This window comes from Acipenser ruthenus, chromosome 51 (genome assembly GCF_902713425.1).
Source record: "Acipenser ruthenus chromosome 51, fAciRut3.2 maternal haplotype, whole genome shotgun sequence".
Taxonomy (NCBI): Eukaryota; Metazoa; Chordata; class Actinopteri; order Acipenseriformes; family Acipenseridae; genus Acipenser; species Acipenser ruthenus.
The window spans coordinates 1,091,870-1,116,014 of NC_081239.1; the positions used below are offsets into that span (position 1 = coordinate 1,091,870).

The window sequence follows — 24,145 nt, forward strand, 5'->3', positions numbered from 1 at the left end:
CATATTTATCTGTAATTGCAGCACGCAAGCAATACTTAGTTTATGTCTGTGATTGTACGCATAAGACCACCATATTTCAGCACCTTAGCAATGGACAGCTCCACTTTGTGTTTGTGTGTGGGTGTATGTGTTTGAATTAAGACAGGGATTCAGAAGATTGACATATTAGAGAGACAGGCAGATAAATCTCTAGACAAACCAGTTGGAAAACAAGCACAGTATGTGTCCTACAGACTGCTGAAGGAAAATAAATAAAGTTTTGATGAAAACCTAATCTTTAAATTTACTACTATTAAGATGCAGACTAAAATGGTAAGAATGCAGTGGTTTTAGATTAGTACTCATGTATTAAAGTATATAGAGAGGGGATATATATATATATATATATATATATATATATATATATATATATATATATATATATATTTTAAAAGAACTTCAAAATATACATGTGCTGCAAGTGAGACGCTGTAAATAACTACAGTGCAATTGCAGAGTATCAGATATTTATTATATTAGCATAATGTCACTTAATTACTGCTAATGGAGTGTTTAGACTTGTGTATCAAAACGCAATTCATGTAGTTTGTTTGTTTGTGTTGAGAAGTTCTACCAATTAAAAACAACTGGGTGAAGAGAGTGAAGTTGTGCCTCTTTTAATTTGATGAGAAAGGCTAGAATCACTGAGTGCTCCACTTTTAGACTGGTATTTGTACAGACAAGAAGCTTCCTTTATTAAAGCCTAATGGATTTAATTGAGTTGCGAGCATGGAATTAGCCCGAACAATTGGACGCTGACAAGCTCTGTTAAGCAACTTGCACAGTGAATGCACACTTTTATCTAGCTGGAAGGGAATTCAATTACTACTCAATTGTTCATGCAGCTGTAGAGAAGTGTCTCCTTACCCTAATTCCACTGCATTTCCAGTGCTGTGTCCTCTGGTCCTGGTTTCTGTGCTGGTCTTTGGGTATTGGCTATGGCAGGTGTGGCTAACGTTGGCCTTTCCACTTGCTGTCTTTGTTCCAACCCTGTTCTAAATGGCTTATTTCAACCAAGGCTCTCCAGGACCGTGATTGGCCAACAGAAGAAGGAAGCATTGACACAGGGACCCCGTTCGCAAATATTTGAGTTGTTTAAAGAATAGCATACAGTTCAATGGTGGCTTGTTTAAGTAGCAGAATGATTATTCCTTTCCTCTGCCCCTACAGGAGAGCTGTACATTGGTGGTGTCAGTAAGGGGATGTACAACAAACTACCGAAACTGATCGCGTCCCGGGACGGCTTCCAGGGATGCCTGGCATCGATGGACCTCAACGGGAGACTCCCCGACCTCATTGCAGATGCCCTCCATCGCGTGGGGCAGGTCGAGCGGGGCTGTGAGGGTGAGTGGGACGGCTCTCAGTAGCTAAGCATGGTTCAGCCTGGTCAGTACTTGGATTGTAAGGCTTAAGCCCTGAAATCTGAACTGCAGCATTAGAGATGAGTGAGTTTAGCCTCTCGCTCTAGAGATGCAAGGTTTATGAATGAAGGTAAACATAACATTAACTGCTTTGTTACGCTGTAAGATTCTCAAGGCCAGCTTCTCAGCTCAGAAAAAAACACACTTTATGAAATACAGTATTTGAGCAATTGGAATGGGAACTATCCTAATGATATAACTTAGAGTTGGATGGATTATTTGAATACCTATACAACGCACTTTAAGCCTATTCAATTCAATTGTTTTTTTACCTTTTAGAAATAACACCGTATTGGAAATGTAACTAACTACCAGCAGCAATTATCTGCACAGGAACTGTGTATTCTTTGACAAATCCACAGTTTTCAGTTGAATTGAAAGATGAAAAAACATGTTTCATTGACGTTTCTTTTAGTATTCCTGCCTCTACCACCATTGAATGTAATTTCAGATTCTATTGGAGAGTCAAACGATTGCAATTCAATGTAACAAGACTATGTTGTAATAGTAAAATCAATCAATCAATCAATCAATCTTTATTTTATCTTTATTTTTATATAGCGCCTTTCATAGTGGACCACCATCACAAAGCACTTTACAGAGGTAGGCTGTGAACTGTGCATTATATGCAGAGTCACTTACAATAGGACATTGATTTAACATCTCATCCGCAGGACGGAGCACAAGGAGGTTAAGTGACTTGCCCAGAGTCACACAGTGAGTCAGTCAGTGGCAGAGTTGGGATTTGAACCGATGACCTTCTGGTTACAAGCCCTGGACTTTAACCATAGTGGACCTTTCATAGTGGACCACCATCACAAAGCGCTTTACAAGATACAGTAACAACAAGAAAATCCATAATACTTTAAATACAGAGAAATGCATAATACATGATAGTAGCATAATACATGACATAGTAGCAGCAACACATGAGCTAATAGCAGATATCAGGCTTAAAGAGCATGGAAAGCAAGAGAGAACAGGTGGGTCTTGAGAGTTGTTTTAAAGTGAGCGACGGTGGGAGCATCACGCACCAAAGCTGGGAGAGAGTTCCAAAGAGTCGGAACCATGAAGCTAAACGAGCGTTCTCCAAGTGTGGTGCTCTTTCGACTCTTTAAAAATTTGAGGACAAGCTCCATTACAAACTTTTGGCAAAATAGTGATGGGAATAGGACTGCTATTGCATAGCAGTTTCTTCACAGTCCAGGTTTTAACAGAAGCTTGATAGCCACAGCGTATAGGTAACAAGCTCAAGTGAGTCTTAAGACTGACACCAGGAGTTAATGGCATGAGCTACAGGTTAAAAGAATGAAATATCTTCATCCTAGAAACAAGAAGGGAAAGAGGGGGACTTGATTGAAGTCTATAAAATAAAAAATGGAATAGATAAAGTTGTCCAAGACACGACTTCAAATTCAGCACAGAGAGAAGAACAAGAGGGCATGAATGGAAGCTGAGTAGAGTTTAGAACAGAAGCTAGGAAGCACTTTGCAACACAGAGAGTTATAAGTGCATGGAATAGCCTACCAGGTGAAGTAGCAGGATCTAGAACACTGGAAACATTTAAAAAAGACTAGATTCTGTGCTTTTAAATTAGTCCCCCCCCCCCCACCAGTAGGGGAGTATGGTGTGCTAACAAGGGATGAGCCTTGATGGGCCGAATGATCTTTTCTTATGTTCCAAATGCATAGTAAAACCAGGAATGGATCAAACCACTATGCAATGGGAGTCTTATTCCAATCCCTGCTTATATTTACAGATGAGTTTAAAATAACAGATTTTTAATCCTATAGGTCCCAGCACCACTTGCACTGAGGATTCATGTGCCAACCAAGGGGTGTGTCTGCAGCAGTGGGACGGGTACACATGTGACTGCAGTATGACATCATACGGGGGACCAGTCTGCAATGACCGTGAGTACCTGGGTTGCACTTCTGTCACTGGGTTAAACATCATCCCATTATAGAAATGCACACACTCACTCAAGTCATGGGACGGCCATGGTCTCGCCTTAAATTCTGTAGCTAGGCTTGCTCCCTTTTACATTTTTCAGGGGCTCACAAAACACCTCAATGTATTTTCGAGCTGATTTCTTTATCAGAACATCGTGAAACCTGTTAATTTTGCAACAGGTTGCAGGTGTTTTTTTCTTGAGTTCATTGTCAGTTTATTCTTCTGATCAGCAGCTGACCAAATGCACAGATATCCAAGCTAAGGACAATTACAGTAATTGAAGCAGGTGGCAATCATACTGAAGCTTTCTTCTGTTGCTGTCTTTGTATACCAGTATCTCTGCCCCACTCAATCACAGCGTTTTGTGAGCTGTTTTATATTTAACAATGAGCTCCAGTCAAATACTCTAAAAGGTGAGTGTTTTATTACAGTGTTTTATGAAGCCCTGAAAAATAACTGTCAAGGAACTGTCTATCTATCACCATTTGTAAAGGACCTCAAGATCCTGAAGGAGTTCAGTACTGTACAAAGCAGTTTTTTTTGTCATTCTTTCCCATATACTATTGCATGCCCAGTGAATTGATTTTTTTGTAATTGTTTTTCTTTTTAATTCTCACAAAACGAATGTACATGCCAAACTCAGTCCGGGGTCAGAGTAATGCTTCTGATCAGACTTGAATTCAATTTGAATCCCAACAACCCCGTTCCAGATCCAAACTGCTTTGCATGCATGATAGTGTGCGGAGGATTTGGGAATCGATTCCTCAAAAAGGTAGCTTGAATCCGATAAGAAATACAGTAAAAACTAAACAATTGTCAATATTTTTGACATTATTGCTAGTTTTGTAAAAAAAAAAAAAAAATTGTCTGTAAATTATACTGAAATACAGTGGAGATCATAAGACTGTATCACCAAGTCTTGATCACTAATATATATGCTGCTCTCATATTGAGTTCTTATCATGTTTCTATAAGTCTGTCTTTGAGCTGCTTTGAGCTCGTCTGGAGAATCCTAACTGCTGGGACTGAACTGCCTTCCTCATCCATTTCAATCAGGTGACAATATAACTTTTCAACTAGCCCCACCTACTGCACATACTAAACAGACAGAGTAGGTGCCACACAGAGCTGAAAGTTCAAACATGATTTTAATGGAATGACAAAAGCCGTTCTGTCCAGGCAAATAGGATTCTCCAGACAAGCTCAAAGCCAGGTGGAGGCAGATTTAAAGTAGGATAACTCAATATTGGAGGAGCAGCAGAACCTGTGATATGAAATTATAAGGGGGAATGTAACAACAACAGCATAAAACCTACTCTTCAATAAAAAAAAATGAATTCGAATTTATTTTTTTGTTCATTTTGAATTAGTTGCTGGCTATGTTTAATTATTGTTGCGTGACTTTTTGTGGGTCTTTTTGGAAATGCTCTAGATAGGTGTTAATCAAACCATCAAAGTTCTTCTTAGACCCAGAACTCCTGTTACAATGACATCTTATGAACAGTTTCTAAAGGTAGGTCTGATGTGCTGATGTCCCTATTGTGTACCTATGTCAAAGGCAAAATACTGGATAGCCTCTGGGCTATATTGGATTGAAAGTCTTTTAAACTGAGAATCATTGCAATGGACTCATAAGCTAGACTATTCAATGGAGCATTTGCATATGTTTTATAGGAAGGTCCTATAGTTATTTTATAGATTCACTATTTGATTGCAACAACCCCATCTGTTTGCCTTAAAGATTTCTGTTCCGGTTGAATGATGAAGTAAGAAGCGGTTTTGGTTCATCGTTCACAGTCACATGTAAAATGTTTTTGATATAACCATACATAGGGTCATTACTGCTTCGCTTGTGTGTGTGTTTATGTATATAGATTTCCTAACGACCCAATTCAATTAAGCTCCTCGATTGGAAAAAGTGGCTTGGGAGAAGTAAATCTAATGCAGTAAACAGATGGGAGAGTGAGAAGTATTCATCTAGGTTGAATTAACAGATCATCGACGTTGCCTTAATCAAATCAAATCTTGCATCTCTGTTCACCATCTCCAATGCAGTTTTGAGATCTGTGCATTTAGGTGCTACATTGTAAAGGGTGTCCTGTAGGGACTAGCCTACATTATGCAGATTAGGATGTTCCCTGTTAAGAAGTAAGCAATCTCAAAATTGTGTTCAGAAAACCATGTGCTGAGATATCATTATGTTGTATTATGCATAGCATGCATGTTAGTTCTACACTGTCAGTGCAGATCGCTATCTGAGACACGTAGCCTATGTACTGCAAATGTATTTGCATGTCTTGTTTCAGCACTGCATTAATGGACAGCTCCACTGACTATTACATATACTGCTTCTGATGTATTATATTGGATCATTCACAGTCCACTGTGCAGGTTATAGGACGGATTGAGTAACCCTTGAACACTATATCATACCTGTAGTCTTTGGGCAATAATCGATGTTAATATGAGCCTATTGATTAGAGCCATATTGGAAAGCCATACTATATAGAGTAATCATTGGATTTCAGTTGGTAATGATTTGGCAATATTGGATCATCGCTGTAGGTAGCTTTAGGGTTATAATGAAGGTAATACAGCAAATGATCCCCTTTCCATTAACTACATAAGTCGAAGGTGTGCAGTTTTGAAAGAACCACATGCATATCATTCTAAAACATATCTGGTACAGTTTTAGGTTACATAAAGTACTCGGTTTCTATGCCTTAGTCTTAGGATATATGTTACACTTCTCCTCAGGAGAGTCTTCAGGGTCAAACCTATATTAAAAAGGGACGTTATTTTTTAGCTACACTCACTTTGAGACTGGTGGAAATTGAGAAAAGGGAAGAGGGAGAAAAAGCATACATCTATATAGAAAGATGTATAAGTTTTAATATTTTTTTAATATAATTACTGTTTTATAACTAGATTAGATTAAAAATCAATTTCATTTTCTAGGAACATGGAAAGTAAGATAATTACATTCAGTCCTGGAGAGAGAGAAAAAAATAATAATCTCACATTAACATAATTATTTTTCCACACCACAGTTGATTCTATTCCAACCCAGAGCATTTTGTTTCTTAAAATATTTCCTTTTATTTTCAGCCAGACTGACTATATGACCCAATTGCCAGTATCATTCACGACATATGCCTTTCCATTAATGGACTGAGTAAAATATAATATGTTCCAGATTTACTGTGTGCAAAATTAGCACTGCTTTTTTTTTGGATAACAAGAAAACCTGTACCCATTAACTTTCTGTTACCTCCATCAAAAATGTGTGTGTGCGTGTGTGCGTGTGTGCGTGCGTGCGTGCGTGTGTGCGTGTGTGTGGACTCTATTCCAGCACCCTGAGGTTTCATGCAATTAACTATATAAAGAGGCTGTGTGGTCCAGTGGTTAAAGAAAAGGGCTTGTAACCAGGAGGTCCCCGGTTCAAATCCCACCTCAGCCACTGACTGGCTGTGTGACCCTGAGTAAGTCACTTAACCTCCTTGTGCTCTGTCTTTCGGGTGAGACGTAATTGTAAGTGACTCTGCAGCTGATGCATAGTTCACACACCCTAGTCTCTGTAAGTCGCCTTGGATAAAGGCGTCTGCTAAATAAACAAATAATAATAATAATAAAGGATATGTGACACATCTAATAAATGTGCACACTGCTGTATATTGTATATAGCAGCGATACCAATAACTGGTCATATCTGTTGCGTACGGTTCTGTCTGCGTGTGGTCGCTCCACACTGACGGGCTCAACCCCTGCCCCATTTTTATTTAGTTTCATTTTCTTTCTGTTTTCTGTATTTAAAGTGCAGCTTATGAAATCATTATGGATTTCGTATTGCCCAGGCTGCTTACATTAGAGTTTTGAAGGCTACATTTGTCCTTGTCACCGTGGGAGCGATTGATTTTGAACCTGTCATATTTTTTTTTGCATTCACCCTGGAGGGATTTGATCAGCATAAACTTTTCACTCAACCAGCAACAATGTAATTCATATTGGAAAACCCACACACCTCATTTTTCATTTCCTCTTTTCATTTAATATCATGTGTTTTGGCCAGTCTATTGATTGCCTCCTTTCCTTGCCTTTTTATCTTACTTTATTCTGTGCTTTTCTTTCTTCTTTTAATTCTTTTTTCATTCTTCCCTTTCTTTTTTCTTCCTTTCTTTCCTTCCGTTTCTTCCTTTCTTTTTTCTTTCCTTCTTTTTTCATTCTTCCCTTTCTTTTTTCCTCCTTTCTTTTTCTCTCCTTTCCTTGCTTTTTTCATTTATTTTCTGTCTTTTTCTATCTTCCCTTCCTTTCTTTCCTTTTTGTTTTCCTTCCTTCCTTCTTTCTTTCTTTCTTTCTTTCTTTCTTTCTTTCTTTCTACATCCTCCTCAGTATTTTGCAGTGTGTCTAACAAAAAGTGAAATATTAAAACTACGAATTAAAGGGTCCTTATAAATTTACAATTGTACAGTATACTGTCAGCACAATTCAAGCTGTGAATTAACCATGAAATAACAAGGAATCGCTGTATCAAATTATTTCACATGTAAATGTTTTACACAGCACCCCCTCAACAGCCACCACATTAAATTAGAACTGTTTCCTCTGATCAATTTACTAAACCAAGCAGTCCCTTGTGTGTTTGTATTTTAACAGTAAAGGTTAGCCTGCAGTAGCTTTCTCTTAAACACTGCAACCCTGACAGTCTGCAAATGACTTCCAGGTCTCACCTCAGCACATCAATATAATTGAGGTGGAAGGTTTCAGGAGGGGAGGGAGCCAGTGCTGGAGACAGTGCTATTAGTGAATGGCATATCCAATAGTGATTTCTCTGTATGTGAACCATTATGTTTATATTAATAACACATGCAGCCCTCCTTTTGCTGTGCTTATGCATATTAAGTAGATTTTTTTTAGCCGCTGATCAATGCTGTGTAGTTCATCAGTTATTTCAGTTTGATGGTTTTTCTATCATTTGCTTTTCAGGTTACAGTGTCTGCAAAAGTGCTTTGTATTCCCAAAGCCTAGTGCTAGAGCTACTCGAACCTGTTAATCACGGGTGATTCAATTCCAAACTATGGTATACGCAATCATAATGTTAACATTTAAAGAGATTGGAGCCCCCCCCCCCAAAAATAATAATAATAATAATAATAATAATAATTCCTTAAATCGTATTTGTTTTGCAATTGAATTAGCTACATAGGTCTCAAATGTGCAGTTTTTATTTAAAGAAACGCACACATTTTAATTTAAAGCAGACAGCCAATACTACACCAGGTTAAAGAAAGTTTGCTGTTTGCTTTCCTTGACATCCCAGAAGCCTGGTACTGCTTTACTTCAAAGCATGTTACCAGCAGAACGCATGTCAGTCAATGGGAGAAGCATCTGTCTTGAACTGTACTCGCAATAGGGTGATACAGTCAGTGGGGCTGATTTAACACAGAATCAAGATTATAAAGGATATAGGGGCAGCTTTTTTCAATACAGTGTTTGCAGGTAAGGCAACATCTTTTCAACGTGATTCTTTTTAATTGAAGAGGCTACCCGGACTTGTGTAGCAAATGTACCTCGTTTCCAAACTAATTACATTATAATTGCTTACTGATTTGCTTCGTAACCGAAGCACATATTAATGCCCAATTAATGATTGTTATAATTGCTTCCAAACTGCCAGTTAAACTAAACAGTTATCAGAAGGCATTTTTTGTTTCATTACGTATAACGAAAAGCAATTATTTCCCCTCTGTAGACCAAGCTAAATACCATGACTTATGTGTTCATGAACAATTATTCGCAAATCGTCTTTCTAATGATTTTGTATTGCTAACCTCCGTAAGCACTTGGTTTATACTGTCATAGTCTCTATCTGAATACATTTCGTCATTGGATTTATGAAAATTATCGGTTTTATTTCTTAAATGTTATAATTTAGACTTGACGGGCAGCAGTGTGGAGTAGTGGTTAGGGCTCTGGACTCTTGACCGGAGGGTCGTGGGTTCAATCCCAAGTGGGGGGACACTGCTGCTGTACCCTTGAGGAAGGTACTTTACCTAGATTGCTCCAGTAAAAACCCAATTGTATAAATGGGGAATTGTATGTAAAAATAATGTAATTGTATGTAAAAATAATGTGATATCTTGTAACAATTGTAAGTCGTCCTGGATAAGGGCGTCTGCTAAGAAATAAATAATAATAATAATAGTGAATCTTAAACCATTCCAACAGTTGAAGACATTATTAAACCCTCATTTGTTACTGAATTCAATTTTCATATTTCTAAATTCAGCACTGTTTAATGGTTATGGATGGATGAGAGGACTGAGGAATAAACGCCATACTGTTTAATGCATTTACACACATTTAGAATGTTTAATCAGAATACCTATTATGATAAAAATTTCTGCAATGTGTACTGTATACAAGATTAATGTGTGTGTATATGGTAACAGGTTTGTAATGGAAATATATTTGCCTTACTGTGTGCTACTTTATAAATGCTAAGGCTGACAGTGGTTTTACGTTAAACGGATACATTAAAACATTGTTATTGTTTAAAACCTGTTAATACTCCTATTTTAGTATTTTGTGTTCGTTTTTAATTGGCTTGATTTGATCACGTTTATGAGACACAGATGGATTTTTACAGCACTGGAGAATAACCCAGGATTGCATCAACCACCAATCCGTGATTATCCCAGGATAACCCATAAAAATAATTGGTGCAATCTGGGAGGATGTCCTTACCTATCTCAGGTGCCCAATTACACAAGACCACGTCACACATCATGGCAGCAGGGCATGACCTGGCCAGATGTCCCTGTTGGTTGCACCTAAAATAAGTTGGGGGGACAGAGGGAACAATGGTTAAATATTTGTCCTGTTGCTTGTATGACAACGGGGCAGGGGCAACATTTCTACCCCAGCTGGGGGCCAACCTTGATCTCCATGAAGAGGGGGTAAGGTTGCCCATAGGGGCCGGCGATCTAGGAGGTCTCGGTCCCGGTGCTGTAGATGGAGCAGAGAGAAGAGGTGGTGTGCCGCTGCTCCGGTGGAAAGTGTAGGGATCCATTTATTTAGGTTTTTATTAGCTATTAGATTTTAGAATATATCTCATTGAATGAACTTAACATAAAAGTACATTTTGGGTTAAAACTAGGTATTAGATACACAATCTTTCTGTCTCTCCAATTCTGGTTAGAACTCTAAGAGCTGATTAAAATCTAGGCCCCCTGTCCTTGCTAGAAACAAAAGGATGAGACTTGGTGTAAAAAACATGCATTAGGTCTTCTTTGATCTATAGTCCTAACACGTTTACCTTTCGAGGCAGACTAGCTGGTGTAAAATACCCCAAACAAATCCAGCTGTGGCTTATGTAGCTATTTAACTTAAACTAGAGCCTTAGCATGTATACAGTAGCACACACATAGCAAGGCTAATTTAATTCACTTTTTAATCAACCTTTTTCCATAAACACATTCATTATGTATGCAGTGTAATGAATTATTGAGGCTTTTGCCAACTTAGTACCTATGTAATTAATAAATACACAATAAGATCCACTGCTGCATTTTCATCTCATACATAAAAATTCTCTGAAACAATTTAGACAATGTCAGTATTGATTTTGTATTTGCTTTATATATATATATATATATATATATATATATATATATATATATATATATATATATATATATATATATATATATATATTATAAAGCACATCATGCTTGAGTTATTGATTACTGATGGCATGCTGATATCAAACAGTGTTGAAAGTAGCTTCCCTGGGGTACTAAATTAATAAAAAATATATACAGTGCATCAATCCTGTCAAACACTGCAGAGCATTTGTTTAAAATGCTGGCAGACTTAAGACCTCGTTCTTATCAGGGAATTTCAAATGATTCACACCCAGTATCATGCTGGAAGCGCTTATTAACTTCTGAACAAGCTGAGAAAGGATCTGGTCACCTGATGTAATTTTAGAACAGGAATATAAGCTTTTCACTTTCTTTGAATAGGAGAAGTCACTGTTAATGTTGTATCAACATTCGAGTATATCTTGTTTCTAGATCTTAGATACGTTATTGGGACAATAGAACCCAGATCCATTCTCATTGATTGCATATGTCGTAAAATATGGGAAGGTGGAATAAAATGACAAGCAGGCTTCCCCTTACAGCAAGAGAGAGGAAGAGACACGGCAATCCTGACTTGAAGACCGCCTGCCTGCCTGCCTTTCATTTTCTCCCTCAAGTGGAGATTGCTAATTGTATGGAACGGCATAGCATTTGTTTTGTGCAATGGATTACAGTAATATCCATTCATGGCTAGGGTAAGACCCCTTTAAGTGGAGATAGACTTAGGACAGAGGGAAGGAGACACTTCTGCACACAGAGAGTGGCGAGGGCTACCTAGTCATGTTGTTGAGACAGAATCATCCTTTAAGACCCGATCTGACAGAGTTCTGAGATCAATCAGCTGCTAGGAACCGGACGAGCTTAGATGGTCCGAATGGCCTCCTCTTGTTTGTTAATGTTGTTAACTTGTGAACCGAGTAGTCAAATTGAAACCCAGAATATGATTGTTGTTCAATGCCAAAAATATACTTTGAAGGAAAAAGACAACACTTTACGTCGAATAGTTTTCCCTGTTGATTCCTACAAGGTTCCTTTCTGAGCTGTCAGTCTGCCAGCCATAGTCTAATAAGCTCTGAAATTAATCACAGAGTTCAAAAATAATAAATTGATAAATAAGCAGATAGCTTAAGTGAGGTTTCACAGCTGCCACAGATGACAGTGATGTGCCACCATATTGGAGGTTGCGCTCCTAATAAAATCCTGGCTCACATAGCAGATGAAATCCATCTCCATAAATTATCAGCCCGGGGTAAATCCATTAGAAGCAAAGTGAGATATGACACCCTCTGTAGAGTGCTAAAGCATGCTGCTGTCTCATTGCATCCTTTCATGAAATACACTGAATATAATGCCCATAACTATTAATCACTCAATAGTGCAAAATTTGTAAATAGTAAAAGAAACTTAATAAGTTTGGTACAACAGTGTGATGACTCGCTGTGAGGGGTCGCTGCGAGGGGTCCTTGGTGGTCCATCAGTGGAAGGTTCGGCTGCAGGTTCGATGAGAGACCAGGCAGCGTTTCACGGAATTCAACTTGTATTATGTCTCATGAGTTATACATGACTCGGTTATCTTCTGTAGCAATCCGATACACATGTAGGCGTTGGGGAAACTGTTTCTACATCAATAACATAACAAAGGAGGAACTGAGCAATGAAACGCATGTCCTCCATTGACACCAAACTCTCCCTCTTTCTCGTCTCATTAGAATCTCGTCTGATCTTGTCTCTCGCACAAGACTGTCTAGTAAATTGTAAAGCACTCAAAACAGAATGACATAATCGTCACAATAGGTAAGCATTGTAGCTGCAGCATTGCTGTTATTTTATTTTGTACATTTACAAGGCCCATCAGTACTCATCAGGTTCTAAGCAGCCGATTGATCTCAGAGCTTTGTCAAGTCCGGTCTTAATGGACCCCAATGCTTCAGCATTATCAACATGGCTAGGTAACCCATTCCATCCCCTCACCACATAGGAAAATGTACGAATGAGAGGAGACCATTTGGACCATCTAAGCTGATTGAGCTCAAAACTTTGTTGGGTTTTAAAGGATCCCAGTGATTCTGCCTCAACAACATGATTAGGTAACCCATTCCATACCCTCACCATTCTCTGTGTGAACAAATGTCTCCTACTCTCTGTCCTAAGTCCACCTGATTTCTGACTGTGTGTCTTCTGGGTATTGGTAAATAAGATATTTAGACTTTAATCAATTAAACTATTTTGTCTTCTTTGTTCTCGGCTAAATAAATTAATCTTTATAGCTCATTCATATTGACTGTACTACAGTAATATTCTCTCCTTATCCACTGCTGTTTCAATGCAGGGATATGATGTGGTTTGTGCCAGTTCATTTTATAGGATTTTGCTGGTGGCTTATATATGAAAGCAGCACCAACCTCTGCTATAGCAATCACTGGAGCAGAAAATCTAAATCAGCTATTAAACTTGGCTATAGATTTGTTTATCCACGAGTTACTGATTGGGTCTGGCGACATGCTCTAATTGCAAAGAGGATATGTTCAGTTTTCTTCAGTGGTTTTGTTTACTTTCTGTAGTACGAGCCTTCCGTATTAGGTGCATTTTCATTGCATGCAAGGGATGTGCCCTGGACTGGCCATCCTTTCTCTTAGGGGGTGAGAGAGCCTCCCATGCCTCAAGACTGCCCTGGACTGGAGAGAGCACCCTTTCTCTTTGGGGGCAGTCTTCATGGCTGTGGCTCCTGGCTCCCAAGACCTGACTTTAGTTTTGGAAAGGCAGCTGCTTCATTGCAGTAATATAAGCTCTTATCAGGTTAAATCCATTTACCGAGGTAATAAAAGCACTTTTTCATTTTCTGATTTCGTCTCGGTCTCTGTGGAGCCTGGGAGGCAAGCGACGCAACACAAAACAGAGCTTTATTCTTTTTAATTTGTGTTTTTATTAGATTGCATCATTATGCTATTATGTTACGCAAGTAGTCTGTGTAATTTCAACACACTGTGTCTCGTATTATTAAAAACCCGTCTGCAATTTGAGGAAAAAACTGAAGCGCAAATAATTTTTTTGTCTTGATTTTATTTGATTGGTATTTTTATTTCAGATTTATGTGCAATGGGTTTTTGTAAAGAAATACTTTCTGGTAATTTTGGTTGTAAATTGATTATAATCCTAAACACGCTGCTTTAAGATATTGTATAGTGTATAACATAACATCTGTTAGCAACCTTGTTATGGCAGGATCATATTACACTGTTATTGTTTCAAAACTGTATTCTTTTACAATAACATTCAGTATTTTCAAATGTCATTTTCATAAATATTTTTTTCCCTATTGTACATATAATATTGTTCTGGGTTCTGTTGCTTTTCTGCCTGGTAAGTAGATCTTTCTCTCTGATACATTTTCCAAAAATATATTCAGATTTCCAGAAGCACTGCTTGAAACAGTGGCAAAAAAAATGACGTTGGTTCATGTAACAGAATGTATAAATGACTGGATCAAATAGACATCATGCCAAGCTATTCAATGCAGAATAGATAACACACATTCTACTGTACAGAAGTGTTCTCCCCTTTCTTTAATTTGATAGAGTACTGGGTTTATTTTACACACAATAGATTTTACTGTAATATGGTACAAATTATACTTCTGTTTACCAGCGAATTTGAAATTAACGTATATCCAAATATGAGTTTAAAAATTAACCCCACCCCCAGCATCTCGTTTGCAGATGATTCTACAGCTATGGCCAAATGTTTTGCATCTCCCTGTAAAATGAAACCTGCTGAATAATGTTACGTTTAACATATTGAATTACACACCGCTTTGTAGTTTTCCATATACTTAACTGACACATTGAAAAATGTGACGTTTTGAAATCTGACATGAAATACTACTGTACTACTATCATGGCTTCCGGTAGACTCATTTTGTAGTTTCTTTGATTACATGATGTTAAATAAAAGATCTAAAATATGTTCATGTATAGTTCTTTTTTTTAATTATTATGTCTCAATCCTAAATTTCTAGGTGATGCGAAACATTTGGCCATAGCTGCAGATAAACGCATTTCAGTACAATAAATAATCACGCATCCCTAATAAGCATGTCCCTCCAATGTATTAATACTAAAGGAAACGTGATCAATACATAGTATTTCTAAATCAATAAGACTAAAGAAGTGATCAATAATATTGTTGCCTCTGTGCCCTGTTGTGGCAGGAGTTTTTAATAGTTTGTCTAGCCCTTGTACATGCAGTATGGCTGTAAAGCAGAAGAATTGATGCACATTTTAATTAGAACTGCCTTCAAACCTTGTATGCTCCCCCCTGCACTTTGCAACGGCTGGTACTGCCCTTTTGGATTGCACTATAATAATTAAGTTAATAATTAATAACTTCCTTTTGCCTGCGCCCTTGTTGCCTGCATTCATGGGACACTTAACAGAAAAAAAAGCAAGACATGGAATTGCAGTATGACTCTGCATCTGTAAGTAAAATCTCTCAGAAGTCTGTGAGATGGTTTGTGGTTTGAGTCTCCAGGGGTAGATAAAACATGGAGGACCATTCTCAATAGCCCACAATGCCATGCAGTGATTGAAGTAGCTATGTAGTCATTTGGAAATCAAAATCTGGAGATTAGTGCTTGTTCTGTTTTTTAAAGTACTTGCAGCTCACAAAATAGCTCCATTAAATTAATATAGGGTCTCGCAGTTTTGGAACAAATACCTGTTATATAGCAAGCGTTTCATTTTCAAACATGACCTCCGGTACTACACTAGGTTCAATCCATTTGCAAGTCATGATTTTAGGTAGTGACCCCACCCCTTCACTTGCTTCTTCCCTGTGAATCACTTACCTTTCCCCCAAACTGCACAAAATGACCTCTCTTATAATACAAGACACCTACTACATATTAATTTATATAATAGATCTTTATAAAAGCAATCTTAGAAGCTGATTCAGAGAGACCTAGAAGGAAATTGAATATTCTGCTTCAGGACTCCTCTTCTCATTAGGGGAGCCAGCAATTATAACTAACTGCTTCTTAATTGATTGTGTATTCAGGGCAAATGAAAAATTGGGTTTGATGTAGCGAACACATGCTGAGAAGATAAGACAGTCACGTGCTGCACGCAGGGTGTAGATGTCAATAAGTTTACATGAAGTGTCTTTAATTACTGTGTATTTGCATAGTGGTTACTTAGTGATATATGTGTACTTACACATAGTTACAGTGTTATTATGCATTGTTACAATGACCTTAGTGTGTAAACCTTTCACAAGTAGAAAATTCAAGGCTCTCTGTGGGTTTGAAAAGGCTGACAAACTGCCAGTACATTGATGTTGTGTTTAAACATGACCCCTACAGTACTTACAGTAGAGATCAAGTTAGATATGTCCAGTTAACCCATGGACTACTGGAAAAGATCGGAGGTAAATACATTGTTATTATGCATAGTGCATAATGTACTGATATAACCTTTTTGAATACAATTGTGTACATATATCATGCAAAAAGATTTTCACATTACATACAGCGTAACTATGCATAATAACATTGTAATTATGTGTAAATACACAGTAATTAGAGACATTTACTGTAAAGGGTTACTCAGAATAATTCCATATGTTTTCCAATAAAATGAACACAACAGACCCTGAGGGTGTCAATTATAACCTCCTACTGCTGCAAGCAGTTTCCTATTTGGCTTGCGAAAGTGGGGGAATTATAACAAACTGGACAGTTAACAATGCCTGCCGCCTTTTTCTTCTGATCAAGATGCACTAACACCCCACTGAACCTGATTTCTGCTTTTAAATTAGTGAAATGAAGTCAGTCCCAAACGTGCTGACCTTTGCTGGAAGGATGCTATGATTAATTCAACAGACATCTTATGTACTGTAATTCATTTTATAATGAAATTATACAATGTCTCTGGGGGTCTGAATTGTACAGTCTGCATAACTTCAGGATTTGAAACAATGTGCAGCCCACACTCTCCAGTGACCATAGTCATACTGTGCATTTACCATGGTTTGCCTTGTTTATATAATGCTTTATTGTACCTCTCTGGGCTTCACCATGCTTACCTACGTTTTACCAAACTTACTACGTTTATTTTACTATTTCCAAATTGAAATCAACCAGCCACTGTAGAGTGAACCAGACAGCACTAATGGACTGAATGACCTGTTCATAAATTGTGTCTTAAGTACAGTTATTATTATTATTATTATTATTATTATTATTATTATTATTATTATTATTATTATTATTTGGCAGATGCCTTTATTCAAGGCGACTCACACAGCTGTTACAGGGCAGTACAGGGTTACAATGCAAGCTTCATATTTAAATACAGTGTAGTTTACAGTAAGTGCAATAATACTACTAAAATACAAAATGAACTAGGATTCAACAAGTGCGGATTACAACAAGTTACATCTACAATTACATAGTAGTGCAATAGTGCATTAGCTGAGGATCCAGTAACGTGGTGCTGAGGTCAGGCAAGTCCAGTGCAGAGCAAGAGGGGCGGATCTAGAGAGGAGCAGTCCTGAAAGATCTAATGACCGATGAGTCAATAATACTGACATCAAGACTCCTACAGAGATTTCTTTTTGGTTGAATGCATGGTCTTTGAACCAGATTCGTGGTTCTTGTCCAGCCCTTTCCGTTCCCGTCAATGGGCTTGGCCATTGGATTCTTCATTGCTTGTTTTGCAACAGTTCTGGGAAAAAAAAATCCAAGCGGCTGTCTGTTATCCTTTAGATTCAGCAGGCGGTGAGAATATATCTGGAGTAATTACCCTGCCTCTTTCTCGCCTGAACCAGGAGGGGGAGGTTAGCATTCCTTGCAATTAAAATTCACCGAGCCTTTATTGATCACTGCTTTTTGAAGTTGTTATGAACTAGCGCGACTAATATGCTTTGGGGGAGAGAAAGGGGGTGGCTTCTAATGAGTTTTTTTTTCTAATTAATTGCACCCCTGTCCAATTCTCATGCTACTACATTCAGCCCCTGCAGCTCAATTAGGATGTATATGGGGTTCGGGCTGATAAAGATGCAGGAGTATTTTTTACAGCCAGCTTGACTGGGAGTTTTAACACTGGCTATTACTCATTACCTTGTACAGAACAATTTGACAAGTCCCCATTGGAATCCCATTATATTCCCAGTGTATTTCCCTGTAGAAACCCTAGGAAGATTATGAAGTGCACTACAGTAATGGATTTCGAGCACATAGCTCTACTCGTATGCTGCCGTGATACCGCAGTACATTTAGCTGATTCTTCAAAATAGGAAAATGTTATTGAATTTGCTAGCGATCGGATCCATTTATATCATTGGTTGTAGCTGGAGTGCATGAGCTCTCTGTTTTGTTTTGAACTTTGTACAGCGCTCTGGGATACTATGGTGTGAAGGACGCTATATATAAATACATTTGTATTGTATTGTATCGCTAGTTCTCTATACTGAACTGTATTGAAGTTGTTGGCTCTTCAATACAGTATACAGATCTATGGAGCGGATATCAGCTTGCATTGTACCCTATACGATATTGTATATGCATTGAATATTTCAGATCCATTGTACCGCACTGTTTTCTAAACTTTATTGAATTACTTGGCTCCCACATTCCTAGTTCTGCTATTAGTCCCTCTTGGTTTTCTATGCGGTACTGTATTGAATTAACACTGATTAAAAACCTGCTTCTATCAATCACGGCATGAAGATCTGCCATTTCAACAACCCTCAACCTCCGACTGCCTGCTAATTGCCGGCAAGAGACACTCTCTGTAATTACTATGCCGTGCCTCTGAAAGATCAGGTCACTCCTCCCCTGCTCAAACTCGGCAGAATGGCTGTTTGACAGCCAGATTGAACCTTTCTTTTAATTAAGTGTTTCTGGCCATCTCTCTCACCTCACCACGGAGAGGGTTATACAATACTGTTCACGATGGCATCCAGTCTTCTCTTGAAGGATCCGAGAGTCTTTGTTTCAACAGCTGTCCGGCAGCCTGTTCCAATGGTTCACCACCCTTTCTGTGAAAAAGCTCCGTCTTCCCTCGGTTCTGAATAGGCCCTTCTTCAGCTTCCACCTGTGGCCCCGGGTTCTGTTCTCTGTGACCTGTGAAAAATCATTCTCAGATCGCTTAAAGCTAAGCAGCAACAGTAGGGTCAGGGCTAGTTAGTGCTTCTTCTTGGTAGAATGCAAAGCAGTCCGGTCAGACCTGAAGGACACCTTTACTATAAATTGAAGTTATGGGGAAGGGAGTATAGATCTCGTAATAAATGCTCAAGTTGGATTTAAATGCCACTGCAGGGAGCAATATCTGAAATGTCAGGCGATGTGGAGTATCCTAGTGCCCAGTAGGTTGAGACCAGCTTGAGCTGGAGACAACTAAATCCGAAAAGAGGCTGCCGGTGGGACAACTATCAATTTTCCGCACTAAATATTCCCGATTGTTAAAAGTGGTGGCGAACAATCTCATTAAGAGACCAATACAATGGTAAACGCTTTGCTCTGCCTGAGCAAACGGGTTCCACTTCAGCAATTTAAAGCTTTTATTGTGTCCAGATTGAAAATAAATAAGTTTGTAGCGTGCACTATAAATCCCCCTTGCACACCAGATTTTTTTTGCACTATATAAAAGCTGCATCTCCCTGTTACGAATCAGTTTCAGTCATGTGTGGAAGGCAAAAAAAAATACTGTGATGAATTACTGTAAAAGTGATTTGATACCACTCAAATTTCCATGAATTATGTTTATACAGTGTCTTAAACATTGTGACTTGTACTGCAACATACATATATCCTGTTTCTGTACACACTGTTTATCATTTTAATACAAACAAACAAAAAAAAAATACCAGTTACGTGCTGCCTTGTAAAAAATCATATATTATTGTACAAAACCTTCACATTCACCTTCACCTTCACCTCACCTACATTTTACCAAACTTACTAGGTTTATTTTACTATTTCCAAATTGAGATTAACAAGCCACTGTAGAGTGAACCAGACAGCACTGATGGACTGAATGACCTGTTCATAAATTGTGTCTTAAGTACAGTTATTATTATTATTATTATTATTATTATTATTATTATTATTATTATTATTATTATTATTATTAAGGTACAGTATTATTTATAGTAAACATTAGATTATTGTACAAAACCTTCACATGAGTTAAGGTACAATATTATTTATAGTAAACATTTGTGGCATGAATAAGATATGTCACAATGTCACGTTTTTCCTCTGGAACAATTTATCAGAATCAGTGGCTGATGTTGCGTTGTGGTCCTTCACCCTATTGACAGTGCTATGGCAGGTGTTTCTATTCTACTGTACGTCAATAATAGAATGTCCAATTGCATTCCCTCGCCGCAGCAATTCCCCACAACAGTTCAGGACAACTGAAGGTCAGTGGTCGTCCTCCGATCCCACGACCAAGCCAGCTTCCTCTTTTACAACCAGATGCTACTGCCCCCTGGAGGACAAAGGCCAGCACTGCAGGTGTCCTCTTCAGCTTGTCAAACACCGGCCAGTAGGGCCCGCTGTTGCGCGATGAGGAGAAACAGTCCCTGCCAGTTTAGCCTCCCTAACCTAGCACCAGAACCAATGCTACCTGTGGAATCCCCAGCGAAGACCGGCGATTTCACACAGCCAGGAACCTGCGCTCCCCTGACTGTACGACTCCCCCTGCACACCACGCGGCCGTGCCTTTGCCAGGGGAGACTCTCGGGAACTCCACATTCATAGTTCAATTACTACAAAGTAAAAGAAGCCCGTTGTATGAAACAGGCAGACATTCTCTGTTTTAAACTTTAGCTGCTGATTTTCAGGGAGTGAAAAAAAATAGATGTAGTCATTTTTCTATGATTGATAGCTGCTTTTGCTCCCTACACAGTCGTAATTGCATTTTCATATTGTTGCAAATGACAAATTAGAATGATCCATTAAGACGTGACAATAAATAACTATATTGTGATAAGGTGAGCAGCTCTCCCAGAGTCTTCGACTGAGTTATGTAGAAGAGAAAGGGAAATGTCTAGGCAGGAGTTATGACGGCTCTCTAAATAAGTTATAATCCCGGCAAATGCCATTTGCTTCAGTTTACAAAAGTAGCTAGCACAGCTCAGTCTTCAGCGCTGCTTATATGAATACTAAACTGAATAAAGTCAATGACAAACGTTTCGACTAGAAGTCTTTCAAAGACATTGAAAAAGGCTTCTAGTCAAAACGTTGATGATTGAAGATAACATGAAGTTACATGTAAACCTCTTTATAGCGATGTCATTCCAGGGATGGGAATAAGACTCTCGTTGCATAACAGTGTGATCCATTCCTGGTTTTCCTATCATAAGACACAGTTGACCTTGTTACCTATGCACCGTGGCTCATCAAGCTTGTAGTAAAACCTGGAATGGTCAAGCTGCTATGGAATTGGAGTCTTATTTCCATCCCTGAATTCTAAACTATTTTTTTATTGTCATACTTATATGTTAATTTTTTTAAATGTTAGCGACATGCTTGTTTATCATAGATAGATAGATAGAGATATAGATAGATAGATAGAAAGATAGATAGATAGATAGATAGATAGATAGATAGATAGGATCATACAAGGCTAGTCTCCGTTATGATTTTCAGACACTGAGGCAGCTCAGTGACTTTTCTAGAGATTTGAAAATGGGAACTGATCCCAGGGACTCCTTCCGGGACAGTCCAGCTGGCACTCATTAACCACAGGACAATCAAGGCAGGGGGTCCTGGGTCACTTCTAGCATGTCACATTGACTTAATGGAACAACCGTTTCTCCAGGACCCGTTTCTACGTAAATCCGAGAAGTAATTGCAGCGAGATCATGATAGGTAATGATGCGTCGGTGGTTTGGAAATTATTTTCTAATGAATCTTATCTTAATGTTTTTTTTATACAGCCATTTTATACAGAAATGATTGCGTGATCATATTTTAAACATGATTACCATGCAGGAATTGCTGTGAATGTAAACTATACTACACTCTGCTGTACTGTGCTATATTATACTATACTGAACTATTACTCCTCAGCCATCAGGTCTAACTCTTACTATACAATTGGATGTTATGCTATACAATACTTTAGTGCATTATACTATTCTACACTGTACTACAGCATGCTGGACTTTACTGTGCTAGAATGTAATATAATATAATTATTTCTATACTAAAGTGATAATTCATTTTTATTTTATTATTTGTTTATTAGCAGACACCTTTATCCAAGGCGACTTACAGAGACTAGGGTGTGTGAACTATGCATCAGTTGCAGAGTCACTTACAACAACGTCTCACCCGAAAGACAGAGCACAAGGAGGTTAAGTGACTTGCTCAGGGTCACACAATGAGTCAGTGGCTGAGGTGGGATTTGAACCAGGGACCTCCTGGTTACAAGCCCTTTTCTTTAACCACTGGACCACACAGCCTTTAAATATACTGTACAAGTACGTACACATCCCCAGTGATAATAAACAACAAGTAATGGTGTAACACCTTTTGTTTTATCTTTTGTTTTTATTCTCGGATCCCGCAATAAATACATCATTTGTTTTTTTGCTGTGCTCTCTTCTGCAGTAGTCTCCACAGTTGCCATAGAGATGGAAGGGTTTTTTTCAACTTGTTCCGTAAACAAAAGCTGTTGTGCATCGTGGCATACCTGACGGCAACGGAGCGATCTGATTGGTTGGAAAGGTTGTGCGGGTATAACTATATAATACTATACTATACCCTGTTTTAAATCAATTGTTGGGCTGCACTCTACTAAACTATAGCCTCTTTGAACTTAGGTATGTCTGCTATTCTCCTATACCACACTACACTCTATTTGAGATCAGGTGAACCTGTTCATATGCTTTGCTGTACTTGTCTCCACTATTCTATACTATATCCACATTGAGATCAGGTTCATCTGCTCTTACACTATGCTACAATATCCAGTTCTAGTGTTTATCCCTGAACCATAGGAATATTATTTTTATTTCTTAGCAGACGCCCTTATCCAGGGCGACTTACAATTGTTACATACAATTACATTATTTTTTACACATTATTTTTACATACAATTACCCATTTATACAGTTTTTTTTTTTACTAGAGTAATTTAGGTTAAGTACCTTGCTCAAGGGTACAGCAGCAGTGTCTCCCCCCACCTGCGATTGAACCCATGACCCTCCGGTCAAGAGTCCAGAGCCCTAACCACTACTCCACACTGCTGCCCTGTCTATATCTAGCATGGGATACATTTTTGTTGTGGGATAACATGCTTACCGGGACTAGTCTGCTTCCATTCCAATCCAGCGGCGTGCTGCTGAAATTCAGCACGGCGCTGCGCTTTGGTAGTTCAAACAACCCTGTCACCGATAACTGTTTTATAACAACTGTATAATGCCTGAAAGGATTTCAGATTTCTTTTGCTGTTCTGATTTGGACTTCCTTGAGAATTTGTTATTGCCAGTTACCCATCTGCTGTGTCTGACTTGCCTGAGCAGCCTGTAGCCCCTACATTCACCGGTAAAGGTAAGAAATGACAGAGAGGACGGAAATTGACTGAACTCAAGGCTCTATCTAAAGAAGGTTTGCAAAGAGGCTATCAACAGGGTTTGAAATGAATCCACGTTAAAACACAGTCTGTTGAAAATTAAAGATCCGCCAGGTTAAATAATCCCTGAATTAATTGATTTAATATACCAATGTACACATTTTATTGCTATTTATTTCAAAAATATATACTTGTGGTAGGAACGGGGTATTGAATGATCGTTCGTGGTATACAGCGAATAAAAACATATATACCAAGAACGATCATTCAATATCCTCTATATACTGTACTGGAGTACACTACATTACACTGTATCCTGTTTGAGATCAGACCTACCTCTCCCTGTACTGTATTTAAATTTCCCACCAGCTCCAGTAAACCCTTGCAATATTTAAACTGTGCAGCGGCATGCATTTCAAACACACAGCAGGATTCCAGGAATTTAAAAATCTCTGACAACTGCTTTCAATGAGTAAGGCACCCACAGGACTTGCAATAAACCCTCATT

General features: G+C 38.4%; 1 protein-coding gene across 17 annotated transcripts in view; it reads left to right on the top strand.

Moving 5' to 3' along the window:
- Positions 1–24,145, top strand: part of LOC117398528 (neurexin-2-like) — a 420,078-nt gene that overhangs the window by 210,800 nt on the left and 185,133 nt on the right. For all 17 annotated transcript variants that reach the window (XM_059015985.1, XM_059015996.1, XM_059015998.1 and 14 more), the window contains 2 exons: positions 1,210–1,383; positions 3,254–3,373. In XM_059015985.1, the coding sequence (XP_058871968.1) occupies positions 1,210–1,383; positions 3,254–3,373 (294 nt within the window). The remainder of the gene's footprint in view (positions 1–1,209; positions 1,384–3,253; positions 3,374–24,145) is intronic.